General features: G+C 44.3%; 1 protein-coding gene across 2 annotated transcripts in view; it reads right to left on the bottom strand.

Annotated features, from left to right (window-relative positions):
* Positions 1-14,690, bottom strand: part of LOC105892288 (TBC1 domain family member 15) — a 35,034-nt gene that overhangs the window by 19,403 nt on the left and 941 nt on the right. For both annotated transcript variants that reach the window (XM_012818539.3, XM_031558364.2), the window contains exons 2-6: positions 14,552-14,650; positions 14,350-14,424; positions 13,452-13,593; positions 9,988-10,201; positions 3,196-3,298 (exon numbers count right to left, since the gene is read on the bottom strand). In XM_012818539.3, the coding sequence (XP_012673993.1) occupies positions 3,196-3,298; positions 9,988-10,201; positions 13,452-13,593; positions 14,350-14,424; positions 14,552-14,650 (633 nt within the window). The remainder of the gene's footprint in view (positions 1-3,195; positions 3,299-9,987; positions 10,202-13,451; positions 13,594-14,349; positions 14,425-14,551; positions 14,651-14,690) is intronic.

The following is a 14,690-nucleotide window of genomic DNA, read 5'->3' as shown; positions in this document are numbered from 1 at the left end:
ACCCTTAAACACAAGCATAATACAGTTATAACATGTTCATAAGAAGCAGCAATAAGGAGTTCTGTACGAAAACTAGCATGCTTACTACCTAAAAGGCATGCAAAAACCTTGCGAACACTACCAACAGCCCAGTTGACACTGATAGAAGCTTGCCAACACATTAACTAGTGTCTTTTGGCAGTGAAGCTGGCAATGTCAGTGAAAGCTTTTCTTCCATTTTTGCAGGGTATTCCAGCCCAGTACACAGAACTACATAGGGCATATCCTGGATGGGTAGTGGGAAAGCATAATTACAGTTATTACACGTCCATGTCACTCATGAAACACACACACATGGTTCTTTTCAATGTCTTCAAAAAGCTTTTCCTCTGTTGTTTTCAGGTCTTGAGTGCAAGACTGACCCTGTAGGGAGCATGCCGTTTCTTTGGATATTAAGAAATTAAAGTTGGATGGTAAAATATAAAACTGAGTTTTGACAATTAGCGTGCATTGAAGCTCACCATATTAAGGTTATGGGTGTAAATGCAGTAGCTCTTGCTGAAAGATCCCGAATGATGTGACATGTAAGAAATGAAGGAAGTTTCTTTGTTTTTGATGCAGCAATCTTTATTCCAGTAAAGTGCAGTAACGAAGCACGTGGAACGTACTCCGGATTCAGCGGTGTAGGTCTGAACCACAAGCATCTCCAATTCTAGCCATATATACTGTTTTAAGACACCTCCTAGGCTTTGAATGTAAATGAGCTAGGCTTGTAATGCAAACAGGTCTGGCAACCTTTTGTTGCTCTGTATGATAATCAGGTTTATCTGACTGAGATGGTTCTCAATTGCCTATCCCATTCCCATACTATGATTAGTTGCAGACACTCACACCTTAGTTTTCTTCCTTACCCCAGGTGTCTGAGCAAATCCAGTGTGGGGACCTTTCCTTTGTTACCATGATAAGATTACCATTTTGGAGATTATGCTGGCCAACTTTTGGTGGTCACAGCAGCTGCTTGATCATACATTTTACAGACGGTTTATTAACATCATTTAATACACCATTATGTGTGGTGAGACAATCTGTGAATGATTCAATCGCAGAGCGGTTTTTGAAAACAACTAACAGAATCGCGTTACAGCTTTTACAAAGCATAACAATCAGAAGAAAGATATTTTGCAAAAGGTTGACGTTGTCCTTTTCAATGACGACCAACTCTGTTGAGTCATGCTCTTGCATCAGGTAATCAAAGACAAACAGCAGAGCCTCAATTCCAAGCTGTGGCGACCAGGCGAGGATGACCACACTCTAAACAAGCTCTCCCAAAATACTTTTCCTCAGCGCCCAACTCTGAATTCACTTCAAAGACCTACAAAATCAAAAAAGCTAAGCCAGGAGAATTGATTTCTTTCACGCCGCAAGAATCCTTCCTCTTCCCCTCCCCTCCTCCACCCTCTCTTTCTTTTCGGGGCTAACAGGAGCCAGTGACGTGGTCGTTCATCTTTGCGATTGGATTTTTTTCTGAGGCACATTAGAAAACAATATTCCTGCGCCACTGACCCCGTCCTGAAGAAGGCCACCCAATGTTATTAGCGAGTCAGGGATCATTACCCTCATTCCCCCGATTCCCTAGCGTTACTAAATGACTCCTGTAATATGGTGGGGGCCCGAGCCAGAGGCCCGCCGCTTTAGCGATAATGAGGGACTAGGGTTGTGCGCACGCAGCTAATACCACCGCTATCGGTGCAGTTTGATTCCCCCCTTCCCCCTTCCCCCACATCCCAACCCCACCTCCATGCACTCGTTTGCACTTAGTCATTATCCCTCTCACTGAAAGGGTGGAATCACAGCCATTAAAAGGGTGTCATTTTATTTTGTGTGGTGAAGAAAAAAGAAAATTAAAAAGGTTATGGGAGAAGAGTTAAAAAAAAAAAAAAAAAAAGCAAGAAAGTAAAAGAGAAACATTCCTCCAAGCTTAACTTTTTTGTGTGTGCGTGTGAAAAGACAGCGTGATGAAGCGTGGCCTTTTCCGAGGTGTTGAAGACGAACAGCGGCCATCTGGACACATCGGCGGCTCGGCTGACTTAGTCTAACGAGCCATTAGAGACGGAGGTGAGAAGAGACAAGTACTTCTTTGGTTCCCGTTAATAACAACCTCTGGTTTCTTCTGGCTTTTTCGGACTGAAGTTAGCAAAGGACTTTCATTTTTCAGTCTGGGCGTCTAATCTCCTGAATTTTTCAGGCTTTAAATAAAAGAAATTGGAATGACTAATGTGACTGAGCTGAGACATTTGATATCATACAATTTTTTATATAAAAATTACACGTATAAAGAATTTAGTATTTATATATGATCCAACTTCAGCCATGATAGAAGGGGCTGTGCGACTATTTGAATTTCTTGTTGACAATCTCACCTTCTTGAACGTCTTTTACTCCAATTCTCAGGCCTAAATAACATACTCAAATGTGTAGAGGAGTAACTCTCAGGCTTTATATGAAACCACTGGCATTACTGTTCGAGCATGATCATGTGGGTGGCGAGATTCTTCTGATCTCAACCACAACACCCTGCCAATCAGGAGGAGTTATATTCAGTGCTGTGCGTGAGGAGCATGAGGAGAAACACTAGCAGGTTGGTCTTTTATCTTTTGGTTTGTGCTCATGGGCTTTAAGAGCTATGAAGGTATCATTTCTTTGTCCATTTTGAGTTGCACTTGGCACTTGCTGACCCAAGATTAAGATTTAATGAACCCATCTCTGTGGCTTACACACACTGGCCCACTAATCAGGTGTGTCATCAAATTAAGTCTGCAGTTTCTAAGTGTATTTAACTGTTCATCAGCATCTTCCTCCCAACATGATTGGTCTCTAAGAGGTTTGTGCATTTACAGGGTTTTGGAGGATGTTTTTTTCCTCAAATTACAAGCTTTTGCAGGAAACTTGGGAATTTATTCTCACTGAGAGCCGAAAACAGCCCTGTCTAGGCATGCCAACCATGTAACCGTAGCCTTGGCAACACCTGCCGTCACACTCACTACCGTGGTCCTGTGACTCAACTGGTTGAGCAACTGCTAGCGCAAAATGCTAACCCTAACCAATATAATGGGCTTGATTCCTAGGGAGCAATAAGACCAATATATAATAAAATATAGGCTAATAATAATTAAAAAAAATGTTTATCTGTTCAGTCTCGGAGTGAAAGGCCCTCACCTGTATGAGGCCGAAGGTGGTGTCGTCCAGCAGGTTCTCAAAGGACTGTGAGAGTGCCCTACTGTGGTGGCCCACGGTCAGCAGCAGCGAATCAAAGGGTGACCTGGGGAGAGACACAGACAGCGGGGATAAAACTTCAGAGCTCTGCCATCAAAGGCCCTGCTGTGTCTGTGGGCATCAGTTGTTCTGGCTGTTTGTTGCCTTCGTGTTTTGAGGATTAACATGTATTTTGCCCAGCCTAGACACCTGGTCCGAATAAATACTACAAGTACATTTTTTCATTTAGCAGATGCTATTATCTGAAGTGACTTGCAGCACAGGTAGGACACAGATTTGTTTTTATTTATTTATTTATTTATTAATTAATCAGTAAGTGTGCCATCTGACAATTGCATTTTAGCACCTTGCAGGAATACCCAGACGTCAGTGACTTAGGTGGGAATAACAACTTTCTCAGTTTTCTTCTGCCATGAAAACAGCTGGTGTCGGACTCCTGTGTGTCAATCATGTCTACAGTTTTTTTTCCACAGTCCCACATCAGCATGAGATGCAAGTGAACACCTCGTACCTGATGATTATCTCTACGGAACAGCAATCTATGTGTAATAACGTTACTTCCAATGTAAGCAGCATGTTCACTGTAAAACATGCTCACACCCGCAGACACTTTTAATTACACCTGGCACATCCCAAGACGCAACGCACCGCAACACAACACGCCACGCCACGCCACACCACACCACACCACACCACACCCACATCACAGAAGTATTTTCAAGCTATCGAACAAGCCAGATTTGTCATCCATCAAATGTTTGGAGCGGGTGACGGGCAGTGCACTGAGTGAGGTTTTTTTGGCTCAATATCACCAGTGCTGAAGGAGTAACTGATGAGCCTGCCAAATAAACTTGTGTCTCCGCAGAAGACCATCTCTAAAAAAAAAAAAAATTATGAAATAAATAAAAACATCAAACATCGAGGGAAAAGAAAATATGATCTAGCAGACTCGCTGCGTAACTGGATAAATGTCAATGTAACAGATTGCATCCTAGGGGAAAAAAATAAATTAAAAATAAAACTTCACCTTGGCAAAACAGGCTTTGTTTGATGTTCTCGCACATTGCGGTGCTTCATTTATTTCATTATTTCTTTCTCCCGACAGGGACTCCGTGGACATCTGCAGCCTGGTTGCGGGATGTCCTCTTTCTCTGTTGGCAGAACATGCAGACACCCTGCAGCTCTGCGCGGTGACAGCTGCGAGGCTTGCGTGGTGACAGACCGTCGGACTGGATGGGACAGGACAGCTTGGACTCACACACACGCGCCGACAGTGTGCTTAAGGTGGTTAATAAGGCCATGACTTGGGCCGTCTGCATCATGGAGTGGAGGGCGTGACCTCAGTGAAAGACTGAGACTCCTACAGGAACGCAGGTGTCTTGTTCATTTATGAACATATCGAGAAAAATCAAGGTCCGTTTCTCATTTCCATTTTTATTTAATCCCTGACACTCACAACTTCAAACACCAGCCACATTTGGGTTGATGGTGCGCTCTTAAACTACGTATTACAGATCTGTTCAGTTCAGATCAGTGATGAAGAGAAGTCACATTGAGAAGAAAAAAAAGATTTATAAGTCACTTTTATAAGTAAAAATTTAGCATTCAATGTTACATGTTTTATAAGTCACTTTTGAGATTTGGCATTCAATGTTAAATGTTCTCATTTATATGGCAGCATTTCCCAATCATGTCAGCATTTCCCAATCATGGGAGATCTTGCTACAATCCTCCATAATGTTACAGCACAACTGCCAAATTACAGACACCTGTTTAGGTGCATCAGGTGTGTTTTATGTGATCATAAAAATCATGTTTTAGGTGTTAGGGGCTCTGCCTGTTTAAAACCTGGAACAGGACGATCCCAATAACATTGTAATATATCTTGTTTCTCCAACTTTGTGTGGACATTGGAGGATTTATTCACATTTCATCTCATCACACACCCACAACAACTCCTCTCTCTGCCAGGCTGTAAAAGACAGCCTCGTCAGCTATGGCCAGAACAAATAAAGAAATGCCCCTTGCTTTAACCCCTGCTGTGTGATGAGGGCCGTTTGGCTTCCTGAGAGAAGCCAATGCCACAGTCGCTGCGGCCGCAGTCATTGATGCCCAGGAAAGATTAATTGGTGAGATGTCTGTGATGAGGGTAAATGAGCACGAGTGGGTTAGCAGGCCACAGCGTTAGCACTAGCACATTATAGCCAGCAAGGTAGGAGATATGAGTCTCTCTCTCTCTCTCTCTCTCGTACACACACACACAATTTAAAAATCTTTCATTTGAAGAGTCGGGGGAACAGGGAAAAGCGGCGTGCAAACACAGTCTGTTATTTCTCGCTCTCTCGAGCGGTTTTTCCACCTGAGTGGGGGCTGATGTTTCTACACCAGTGGAGGAGGAGGAGGACGTCCTCTTCTGAAGCCCTCTGTGCTTAAACGGGTGACGGCGCTCTTCAGCTTGCTGTCACTTGGGTCAAGAGGCGCGTGAGTGTGAGGGACGGAGTGCGTAGTGTGTGTGTGTGTGTGTGTGTGTGTGTGTGTGTGTGTGTGTGTGTGGGATCGTGGCAGACCGCAAACACTGTCCTCTTCAGCGGGAAGAGAGGAGAGGAGAGGAGAGTGAGAGAGAGAGAGAGAGAGAGAGAAAGCGAGATTGAATGAGACATCTCTCCCAGAGAGGTCCTGGCATTAGCATACAAATAGCGCTCAATCAAAACGGAAGCGGTTTGGCAGAGGAGAATTCATTAATGACGGTATGATAGCGTGCGCGGGGTGCGAGTGGGATGTATAGAGGCGATAACAACAGCGGAGGAAGGCCCCCCGCTGCTGCATGCTAATGGAGCCACCGGTCTGGCTGCTGCCACCCCCTACTGATGCTATTACCATAGAGAAGGCCCACCTTTCTGCTGTAAGTCAAAGAGGAGGGTCATGAGATCCACACACACACACACACACACACACACACACACACACACACACACAAGTGGGGCAAATATTTTTCACACACAGGGACACACACACACACACACACACACACACACACACACACAGAGACAGTGTCACAAACCCAAGCTCATACAAACACTTTCATCACCCTCTCTCATACACAGACAATCTCATGATTCTGAGACACAGATGCTCATATAGTTCCTATCGGGAAAGAGTGTTGCATGCATACACACAAATACACAATACACACTCTCATGTAAACAATCACTGACATGCCACATTCAGACACAAAGACAGTCTCTCCATCACACACACACACACACACACACACACACACACACACACACACACACACACTTCTCCTACTTAGGGACAAAGGTTGGCCTGAACCCTGTTCTGAGAAGGTCTATTTTTCAGCTTCAAATGCCCCCAATCCCACCGCCAACATGATTAATGCTGAACACTGAAGCCCAGGAAGCCATGGGAAACGTGCTGTTGGCGCATGGTGAAATATTTATGAATATTCATTTGCTGGGGGATGCTGACTGACAGGTTGGTAACTATGGCTGCAGGGCTCGGCAAACAACAAACAACCAAGCGGAGATTAAAACCCAACCTCCAGCCACTGGCTAGCTTCAGTTTTCTGTGGTCTGTACCACTTGGCAGATGGAGAAGTGTGAAGCATTTCTGACGTGCATTCTGACCAAATGGATTTTACTTCCTGTAGCTCTACTGGTAGAGAAAGGTCACCAAGGTCATGGGTTAGATACCCCAGAAGAACACGGTGATGAAAATGCAGATCTGCACGGTACTGTAAGTGTCCTGGGATAAAAGCGTCCTCTAAATATTTGCGGTCTGGGGTGGTGATGAGGGGGAGAGGGTGATCGTAAGTAAGGGTAAGATCAGGTCATCACCACAACTCCTTGACCTGTCCAGAAACAAGGCATCATGGTCTGTATGCTGACCAGCTCGAGAGGCACTGACAGAACGCCTGCCATTGAGCCAGGAGGCCTTCCATGCACCTCACATGTAGTGTAGTTAGCAATGGGCAATCAATAAGGCAACCAAACACACACACACACTCACACATCAGTCACATGCACACACACACACACACACACACACTACCTTATCCCACTAACCCCCGCTGGTGGTCCCCGCGGTGACAATCTACGGTACTCGGTTCTCAGTTGCAATCTGGTCTTCCAATCGATGCCCACCTCAGCATGCATTACATTCTCAAGTACTGACACAGAGGCCCTCCTCCACATCGAGTAACACCAGGACCCTTTTCAGGGCTATTAATGGCCGTATGCATCACCAGAGTCATGGGGGGGGATGCTTTTAAGAACAACGTATTGAGCTCATACAAGTTAAAGATTCTCCAAGTAAGGAGACATGAAGTGCAATTCAGTTTGAGGAGTCAAGACCTGTGATGATGGTTGCTGCTTTTTGTAAGACCTCTCTGTAAGTAAGATTCTGCACAGTGATACGTACCATGAGTGGCAAACGCATATTACAGACAGCAGTTACATTTGCTGTGATTGAGGAGTTTTGAACCAGCAAAGAACATGGAGGAGCAAAGCGGCCCATTTCCCTTGGGGTCCTCTGCACGCACAACATTTAAAATAAATGGTGGTTATCTTCAACTTTTAAGCATTGAAGACAGAATGAATGTGACCAAAAAAAAAATGTCACTGTCAAACTAATGGATGCCTTCAGGCTCCAGCAGCAAAGCAGCTCTTGTGCAAACCCTGCCTGCCCTCTACTGGTCAAAGATAGGAACTGCACCCACAGTCAGACTCTGTGGGCAGCATACGAATAGAGAGAAACCCACATCAAATCAGTCTCTGGTGACAGCGTTGAGCGGTGAGGAAAACCAGCAGAGACAATGACTACAGCACAGGCATGGTAAAGGGATTACGCCCGCTTCACTCAAATCCCTGCTTCCCCCTCTCACATCCATTTTGCATGAGGCTCATTTGTGTGTGAATGTGCTAGTGACTTGGTGTATTGACCTCATATCTACAAGCATGGGGGGGGGACGGTATTTATAGCTTACATTTAGGGCTACAACTAACCATTAATCTGTTGATTATTTTTTAAATGAATCGATTAGTTGAATAGTTTCAAAATGAAATCCTCTATAATTTAGCCTATATATTTTGCACTAACAATGCTTTGTGTATGAAACAGATGTTTTAAACAAATCATAAAGCATTATATTTAACACAATACATTAAGTGATGCATTTATTACAGTTTTGTAGTTTTCAGTTCATATTAAACTAAAACTGAAGGTTTTAGGCTAATGACACCAACATAGTGAATTAGTGACAAACAAGTTGTTGATATAGAAACAGCTGATTAAGTTGTTGAAGCATTACAATTATTTCAAACGTATTTTGGATTTGGAATTTGTGGGGGCAGAGCAGGTTTCCAGGTGCTATTTGTCTCGTTCCAATTAACTAGTCTGTCTCCGCATGAGCAAAATTAGCAGGAAGCTTCCAGGTGCTCAAGCCACTCTACTCACTTCCTGCTGTGCTTGCACATGTGGGCGAGAGGTGGAGGAAGTGAGACAACCTGTGGAGGGTGACTGTGACGGTGGAGGGGAGGAGGGGGTGAAACACAAACCCTTGGGCTCGCTTCTGCTTTCGGTGGTTTTTCCCCATGCCAGTCACACGATGGTGGATCGGTGGTGGATGCTGACTGATCCGACAACATAGAGATAGAGGGGGAGAGAGAAAGACAGAGGGGGAGAGAGAAAGAGCAAGTGTGTGGGAGAGAGAGAAGAGTGAGGGAGAGAGAGAGAAAGAAAGAGAGGGGAAAATAGAGTGATAGAGACAGACACACACTGATTAAGAGAAAGAGAGAGAGAGAGATACACACTGATAGAGAGAGAGAGCGAGAGAAAGAGAGAGAGAGAGAGCCTTCCTGTGGCCCCTCAGGGTCTGGCTGTAAGAGCTCTAAACCCAAAAAGGACGGTAAACCGGAGCAAGCTCTCCACAGGGGGGGGCCTGGCATCCACACGCGCCCGTTAGAGAGCACGGCTCGTGCCTCATTGGCTACACCGCACAACGCCTTTCACACTCTCACATCAAACACCAGGGAGACAACCACCAGTCACCCGCTTTGAAGCTTCCGTCCACGGCTTCACGGAGAGATCATTAGCGACGCCTTACAGGAGGCATGTTGTGTGTAAAGAGTAGGAAGCCTTTTTGCCACGGCTGAATTGAGAAATCTGCATCCAAGTTTCAAGGGAACGTCAGCCGGAACAGGATACGTTTCTCTATTCCTGCCAGATTTTCCGGCTATTATAAAGCCAACAAAGATCAGTGTCAGGAAATTGGTGCAAGAAATGAATTCAAGTGAGAGGAACAACCTTAGTGTGCACAAAGGATATAATAAAACCGAATTGCATGTAATAAACCTGACCACATAGTCGGGCACGGATCACGATATTCAATAAAACACTCCTTTAATTTATTTGCTGAGCAATTGAGTCATCCGGTCACTGGAACCCATAAAAGTTTAGTGGCAATGAATTGTCTCAACCTACAAGGTTCTGGGGTAGAGGATATACAGCGCTGCCGATACACGGGCCCAGTGATTTCCAAGCTCATTTGCAAGGCAGCCAACGATTACCCCTAGTCCCCTCAAGGAGAGATGAGTTGTTATGGTTCAAAGCCGAGTTTGTTTTTGTCTGGCTGGGGAGAGGTGTGTGTGTGCCTGGCTGGTGAGGGGTGTGTGTGTGTGTGTGTGTGTGTGTGTGTGTGGCGGTTCTTCTACTCACTCAGTCAGGAGTACGTAGCGGCGGAGGCAGGCCAGCAGTGCTTCAGCGCCGCCCTGATGGAAGTGGAGCGCCGGTACAGGTATGTCCTCCTTCAGATTGAAGTGCAGGTAGGTCCAGCTCTCATGACGCACTTTGATGGAGATCAGGTCACCCACGCTGAAGCTCAGGCAGCCACTCCTTCTCTCGGCCATGGGGGGGGAAGCATCCGCAGGAGCTGCATAGAGGAAGACCCAACGACAGTTCACACTGGCATTCACACACTAAAATACTCCAGTGTTCCTGATACTTATACAGGATTTAGGAATCACTGTCATCAATAACAGAACCTACCTTATCAAATACAAATTGTAGTACTTTAATAGCACTACAATTACAGTATATTAATACCATCAATATTTAACAATCTTGACTTGAATTGAGGTTGTGGTTGAGAGAGTGAAGAAACTTGGCAGAAGAGAGAAATTGAAAAGAGGAAGAACGCTAAAAAAGCTGAAGTAAGGGACAGTGTAGACCCATGTAACATCATCACATCACTTACACCGGGACTCAAAAGAAACACAGAGCCTGAGGCTCCATAATGTCAAATGACACACCCGTACGAATAACTACTAGCTGACTGGAATTCTTTTCAGTATCACTTCAGATCACTGGAGTAGTGCTGTCTGGCTTCGTCAAGGGTTCAAAACCGACCTCTGTCTAGAGCCCGACTATAACATGCTGTGTTACACCAGTGCGCTGTTTTATCAGAGACGAACTCAAACAGAATTCAAACTGCTGGTGAATGGGATGCTGAGGTCTTCATCAATCAATTCACTGTACAATTCATGAGCCTATTGAGTCACAGGTCTACGGATTGACAAGCCTATCGATTGGGTGCTAAAAAGCAAACCCAACTGAAGAGACATTCTCTTTCTTAGAACCGTAATCACTGCTGATTGGTGATGCTTCACAGGCAGTTATCACTCCTGTTCAAGAAGATGTCAACCTCTATCTACTTGTGACTGAACAGAACCTCAAGCCATCAAGCGCACCAAGACATTGGCTGCAGCTAACTTCTTTTTGTAGAGGATGGATGTCAAAAAAGTGGTGCAGTGCAATCATGCTGATGATGGTATTTAGGTAAACAGTGGTTTAGGTGTGTGTCGTGCTCAACCAGGCTCTTGTGACCCCAGGCAGTGTAGCATGTCACCTCCTATCCTGTCATGTACTAAGTTCTCCCTTCAGCTGCGAAGGATGTCAACCCGTCGCCTCTTCACTCTTTACCTTACACTGTGTTCAGAAAAACAGTGGTTTAGGTATGTAGTGTTCAAGCAGGCTTTTGTGACCACCGGCAGCGTTGCCGTCCCGTCCCGTCATGGAATAAGTCACCCTCGTAATTCTACTGAACACGTGTCGCCTGGGATTTAAATGCCTGGAAAGTAAGTCATGGCGAGGTGCTGATTAATGCTCCGAGGGAACCACTGACATTGATTGCGGGCTGATTTGGGTTTGAAGGGGAAGGGGGGGGGGGGAGCGAAAATTGAAGCAATTAGTCTTTCCGGAATTAATTTCATGCCTCTCTTTTACACCCCCTCTCCATCGCTCTCACTCCATCTCCACTGTCTCGGATAACTCCTGTAGAGGACACAGGTGTCTTAATATATGCCTGAGAGACCTCCCAAAACTTTTTTTTCCCCCCTTTCATTTATTTTTTTGTGGAAGTGTGGCAGAGAGATTTAATTATGGCTATGGCGTGGCTCTGAATGGCAATTAAGAGATAATGTGAGACAAAAATAGTAGCAGTGCATTGTCAGGGGCCACCAGCGTCATTAAGGGCCAAATCAGGACAGCACATGTGCACTCATCGCTCTCTAAGGACCCATTATACATTATCTCATACTGAGGCCACACATTGCAGACTCACCACTTAATGGGACACGATGCAGGATTATTCCCAGCATACCGTAATTTCCCTGACTATTAACCGTGGTTTATACATTGATTTTGTCAAAAATGTCTGCAGCCCTGCGGTTAATACCCAGGTGTGGTCTATACATGGGAATGCATTTTTTCCTCACCTGGAAGTTAGTAACGTGCACAGTAACTCTTTCAGGTAGAACAGGTCTCTCCCCCTCTTTAATATACGAATTCCATTAATGTATCAGGTAAAAACTAAATAGAACTCTTTTTCATTCACAAACGGATGTGTGTATTCCCACCCAACTGTAGCCCATCTATTGGGATGCTACGAAGCTCAAACCTCCGGGAAAGGTTTGAAACATGTGAGGTCTCATGCCAGTTAACCTAGCTATGAACTATCCTTGCTATCTCTAGCTAAGGGAACCATCTTAACAGTTGGTAGTTGCTAGCGTGTGTAATATGAACTTGTGTTAACGTCAAACTGTACAGCCACCCAGAGGGTTTCTACCCATCAAAACTTTTTAACTATCCTAGCTATCTCAAGCTTAGGGAACCATCTTCATAGTTAGCAGCTGCTAACGTGTGTGAATATGAACTTGTGTTAAAAGCTGCACAGGCACCCTGAGGGTTTCTACCTTTTCCCATTTTAATTTTGAAGATACTGTAACTATCATGTCATGCAAATGGAACTCTGCCAATTGAACCGTTACATAGGTACCGTAAATAGGTTATTTAAAAGTTTCCTTTAGCTATCTAACTAGTTAGCTAACATAGCAACTAGGCCACCATAGCAACACCATTAGCTGCTTAAACTGAAGAAGTTTAATTTCTCAAAATTAGCTCACCAATAAAAGTTAAATGACTTCACATAGACATCCTAAACAATCCTGAGATGCAAATGCAAATTAAGTCATAAATGTTATAAAATGCAGTTTTCTGGATTTTTTTGTTGATATTCTGTTTCTCACTGTTAAAATACACCTACCATTACAATTATAGATCACACATTTCTTTGCAAGTGGCCAAACTTGCGAAATCTGTAGGGGTTCAAATACTTATTTTCCCCACTGTATATGCATGGTTTTTACTGTGAGTAGGAATGAGGTAGCCTGTGTGTGTGTGTGTGTGTGTGTGTGTGTGTGTGTGTGTGTGCGTGTGTGTGTGTTTGTCTGTGCGAGGAGAGGGTGTAGCATTTTAGCTTGAAATGCCCATCCCATACAACTTTTAAAGGACTAATAGCGCTCGCACCACAACTACATGGCATTTAGTTTTATGTGACAGGATGATGTAACGTTAAATTACAAACGTGTGTATGATGTAAACGTTAATTCGGTTTATGGTCATTAAAATACAGTACCTCTCAGTTTGGTCAGTTTGGACAAAAGCATGCTAAATGAGTAAATAAATATGCAAACATGAATGAAAGTGGATACAGTTATTTGTAAAATCATGGTATATTCATTGTCTTAGTCTATCTAGTGATTTATTGCAAACAACACCTTTAAATTCCTTACTATCCTTCAGGACTTGTAATATAAGGTCGGTGATGAGGAAAGATGGCCTACCTTCCCCATTGGAAGTGGAAGTGGACCTCTTGCGGAAGTGGACGGCATTGACCATATCCCACTCCGTCTCACAGCTGAGCTGGGGCTCAAGAGGCCTGGGTGGTCGTACAGTGTGTTTCCACTCCACCACCGAGCTGGAGTCCTAGGGAGAAACAATAACCGCAGAGTCTGCATGTGTGTGTGTGTGTGTGTGTGTGTGTGTGTGTGTGTGTATGGCCAGCAGGTGGCCAGCATGTACAGAGCTGCGCAGTGACTAAACCTCACTCCCTGACACCTTATGAGACAGACGTGCTAGTCACAGACATTAGCACCAACTGGCTTTAGCCTCCTTGCTAGCAAGCCTGCCTCCCTCTCCAAAGAAGCAGGTTCGAGTCAGGTGTCGGACAATGCGGTCACACAACGCAGGGTACATGTGGATATATAAATATACAATCATCCTATGACACAGGTGAAGAAGGCCATCAGCAATCATAATTTAACTACACTCTGGAAACACTGCTTTGTGAAATGATTCCTCCTGCCTGTGAAAACATGCATGGGTGAAGGCATCACTTTTACTGGTATTTCTCACTATGGTGCAAGGAGCAGGGAACATTTCCTAGGCGATGATTGTGCCTGGCTGTGCATAACTAGGACTTTCATAAGGAGTAAGTCAAATGCATTCAGCACATTGAAGTTTGTATCTCATCAGCGGTTACATTCTGCGTTTTGAGATCATATTTGATTCATCTGTCGAACTGTACATATAGAATGCTTTGCCTCTAATGCTTAACATACCAGGAATAAAACAAGCAAACCCTCAGTTAGACTGCAAACTGGTATCAGCTTCTTTGTATTGACCCACACACATTAAAACGCTTCAGTGAATCTGATGAAGTGAATAACATAGCCTACTGACCTTGTTAGGACACAGCATGTTGGAGGGGTCAGCAACATCTTCAAACTGTTTAAACTCAACCACAACATCCCCATCCTGACAACAAAAATGAACACCAAAAGTGTCACGTCATTCCAGGGTATAACGAATTGAACTATCACATTTAAAATCAAAAGATACATAGGTATTCTGACAATAAAAGTTGATTAATTCACTATCTCACCTTTTCGATCACACGCAAACATCCTGAAATGAGGGAATCTTGCTCATCTTGTCTGTCCGGGTTTGTGTGGATGAAAACACCGTCATGTTCAAACGCAACCTACAAACACATTCACAATGTAATATGAAGCTTTGTGTTT

Source organism: Clupea harengus, chromosome 21 (genome assembly GCF_900700415.2).
Source record: "Clupea harengus chromosome 21, Ch_v2.0.2, whole genome shotgun sequence".
NCBI classification, from domain to species: Eukaryota; Metazoa; Chordata; class Actinopteri; order Clupeiformes; family Clupeidae; genus Clupea; species Clupea harengus.
This window is presented reverse-complemented; position numbering and strand designations above follow the sequence as displayed.